Genomic DNA, 3,841 nt, shown 5'->3' on the forward strand with positions numbered 1-3,841 from the left:
ATTTAATTAGTAAAATTTGATGCTAGCCTAGTTTTTTTTCAATAATATAGTGATGTGTATATGTTAATAAACTTTATGCTGCAAAGCCTCTTAAAGAATATAACAAAATTTTCTAAATTAAAAAGTCATATCGATACGTAAAAGTTCTCAACCAACTACAATAGTTTCAAATATTAGAGAAGTTACTTGACAATAATTTTTTGTCAATTTTAGCCATAAGAAAGTTTTTTTTTTTTGGCAAACCCTGATCACAGGGTTGGGTCGCCAACCCTTATATTATTTAAAATTGAGAACATTACAAGGGAAGAGAAAACTACATGTCGGTCACTTGGCGAATTTAAGGAAATTGCCTAGCATCTAAACGAATCACACCTGTGATTGCTGCCAGCGGCATGTTAGCCCCATAGACTGACGAAATCCTATTCTGCACCGCAAGTTTTGCAAGACCACTTGCTGCAAAGTTAATCTCCCTGTAGCAGTGTGTTAAAGTGAACATCGCACTTGCCAACATATTAGAGATCCCCACTACTTCCTCATGTATACGCCAGGGACACCTTTGCAGCCTCTTAACCGTGTTGAGCAAAGTAAGCAAGTCCGTCTCAACAATAACATTGCTCAAGCCCAAGGATATGCATAGTTCCAAGCCTTCCAACATAGCCATGGCCTCATCTTTGGTGTTCGTTTGGTAGCCATAGAACGATGAAAAGGATCTAAGGACACGGCCGTATGAGTCACGAATAATTCCTCCACCCCCGACATTTCCTAGATTCCCCATGAAAACCCATCAATGTTCAGTTTTACGGTGAGGAAAGGGGGGAGACTCCATGCCAAACATAGAAGCTTTGTAGCCCTGGTCTTTGTGATAGATGACAAGACCCTTCTAAGAGATCCAACACTATTGTTCATGGTAACAAAGGGGTGAGCCAAAGAAGTGAGTTGTAGATGGTGAAGCGCTTGTGTAGAGATCTGATCAGCTGTCATGATGCAACCTTCAAAAACTGTCTTGTTCCATGCTTTACATAGTTCCCAACAAATGTATAGAGGGACAATCTGAGCTATTTCAACCTTTATGAATGTCCAAAAAAGTGTAGCCACCAGCTTTGCAATTTGAGCGTTAACTCATCCGCCGGTGAAGTGTAAATATCAAGCACTTGCTCCATTTTTCTTCAAACCGAAGCCCCTACTGGGCACCTAACAAACCCATGAGATATACTATCTTCATTTTCGCAAAACGGCACTTGGAGGGGAGATTGAAGCCGAAATGCCTCAGAATTTCTGGGAAAGGAAGTGCGAGGTTGAGCAACCGCCACATAAAATTTGAGACCTTTAGTGGAACCCGCTTATCCCAAATCAGCTTCCTTGATATCATTGAGTGTGATGGTTGTCGAAGGAGTTCCAAGCCAGAGGATATTAAGAAACATCCACTCATTGTTGGACGTCATACCATCGAGTCTTTGCCCGCACCTAATTAGATATGTGCACCTTGAATCTGCACCCTGTCCTCCTGTATTAAAACCGTTGCTATTAGGTCCAACTTTCAAGTCCCATTATCAAATAAGTTTCGAATACGAACATTGGGCAGCGGCACCTGCAACCTGTGAGCCCCAAGAGGACCTGATCCAAACCAATTGTCATACCAAAACGAGGAGCTACCATCCTTAATCAACAGCTGCAGGTGTTCCTCAACAAAGTTTTAGACACCCAATGACAAGGGTTTATTTTACGTATTTTTAGTGTGTTTTATTAGTTAATTTTGGTTTGATTATTTAGTTTTATAACTAAAATAACTAAGGTTTTGGTAAAAATCTACATTTTATGTTAAATTGGCTAAACATTGCATTTTATGGATTTTTATGGTAAAAACTTCATATTTTGTAGGTTTAATGATTCAATCATCAAATGAAGTGCATTGAGAATATATTTGGATTATTGATGATGGATTAAAGTTGTGAAAATAAAATATGAAGTGTAAAAGGAAGAAATGCAATTTGAGGACAAAAATCAAGAAAAGTCAGCTTTCACAACTCAGACACATTTTCGTATTTTGACTATATCAGGAGCTACAATGATCGGATCAAGGTGATCTTGGTACCATTTTGAAGCTAAGAGATATATCTACATTTGGTATGAAGACATCAAAGTCCAATTCAGCCGTTTTCTTGGTCAAAAGGTCGAAACACAGAAACTTATCTGGATGGTCGAAAGCTGAAGCCCAGAATTGACCAGTCTATGGTATTTTGACCATATCTCAGTCCACCGATCTCCAAATTAGATGATTCTTGAAGCATTGGAACTCTAATTCAAAGGGCTACAACTTTTGTGTTTTGCACAAAAGCCAGTTCGGCCTTCATCATGGAGAAAAATGCAGTTGAAGTGAGGTCAAAAGTAAAAACGTGTCTGGCAGCCGAATTTCTGTAATTTGCTCAGCCATTTTTCTCATCTTCACACTACTTTCCAGCTAGAGTTGGAGAGAAAACGTAGGCTGCACATGCTTCAGAAGACATAAGGAAGAGATATAGCCAAGGTTTCAAGTCAAAAGCCATTATTTTTGACTCCCTTAACAAATCCAGATTTGGAGAATCAAAGTGGAGAGTCATAGCAGAAATTTATGACTGGTAAGGGAAGGACTTTTCATCAGCTTATATGTAGAGACATTTGAGGTCTATGAGGAATCATACGGGAGAAGCTTGGAAGTGCAGAAATGTAGTTTTTCCATTCTCTTAGTATTAGATTAGTGTAGTATAGTTTAGCTAGTTAGTTCATCCACTCTTGTATATTGCTAGATTAGGATGAAGATTGAGATGAAGAAGGAGGAGTTGAAGCTCATGTGACAAGGGTTATCTCTTCTCCAATTCTTTATCTTTTGTACTTGATTCCAAATTTAGTTAATATGCAATTTCTGGATTTTATGTTAAATATGTGTATCTAAAGTTTAAGCCTTGGGTTTGGTTGAACTTTCTATAATTGTTAGTATTTATTATTTGGTTATTTGTTTGCTATGATTTGAGCAAGTTATTTAGCACTTTGGCTCTTTAAATCATGATTAATCTGGTACCATTAATTCTGATTATCTAAGGTGTTGTTTCTGCAATGAAAATTGAGATTTAACACTAGTTCAAGAAGTGCTAAACATAGGGAGTACACTCACGAGAGTAGAGGTGCACCTATGTGGTTTTTAGTGATTCATTTCATGTAATTTCACTGAAGAAATGAACTTGTAGCTAATTTCATAACCATGAGAATAGGTATGGATTAGTTATGAGTATAATTGATTCACTACGAAAGTAGGATTCAAATGCATAAGGAAATTACACCATAACTAGCCTAGATGTAGTATTCAATGATCCAAATATAACACTTGCATGAGTAGTTAGGGATACCACAACCTAAGGAGCTTTTATTTGTTATTTTGTATAATTTCAGTAGGTTAAATTTCTTATAATTAATTGATAGTCTAAATAATAGAGAAACTTTAGTAATACCGGTAATTGTTCACTCTTCCTTGTGGGATCGACCCGATATATACCCTAAACTACTAGTTGATCTGTATACTTGCAGTGAACGGGTGTAATTCGGTATTTTTTAACTTGCACGTATGTAAAATACCCGTCAAGTTTTTGGCGCCGTTGCCGGGGAAGATTTGGCAATATCGGTGTGAAGAGCAACTTTATTAATTTAGACAATTTTTTATTTTTGTTGTTTTTGCTGTATCTTATGTGTTTTATGTCATTTTTTTTTAATCAACTTTTATTTTATTTTATTTTTTTCTGTTTTTGTTTGTGTCTTGGAATCTATCCTTCTTAACTAATCTTACTTTTGAAATTGTTTAAAAGTAATTTTA

General features: G+C 36.6%; 1 protein-coding gene across 1 annotated transcript; it reads right to left on the reverse strand.

The window, feature by feature from the left end:
• Nucleotides 1-337: 337 nt before the first annotated feature.
• On the reverse strand, nt 338-775 carry LOC113711276 (uncharacterized). The gene has a single exon (XM_027234440.1). The coding sequence runs from the start codon at nt 773-775 to the stop codon at nt 338-340; it is 438 nt and encodes a 145-aa protein (XP_027090241.1).
• Nucleotides 776-3,841: the final 3,066 nt, after the last annotated feature.

This window comes from Coffea arabica, chromosome 10e, assembly GCF_036785885.1.
Source record: "Coffea arabica cultivar ET-39 chromosome 10e, Coffea Arabica ET-39 HiFi, whole genome shotgun sequence".
Taxonomy (NCBI): Eukaryota; Viridiplantae; Streptophyta; class Magnoliopsida; order Gentianales; family Rubiaceae; genus Coffea; species Coffea arabica.

What these genes read in the sequence shown, in the direction of transcription:
- LOC113711276 (XM_027234440.1), bottom strand. Translation starts at nt 775, where the DNA reads ATGGGGAATCTAGGAAATGTCGGGGGTGGAGGAATTATTCGTGACTCA.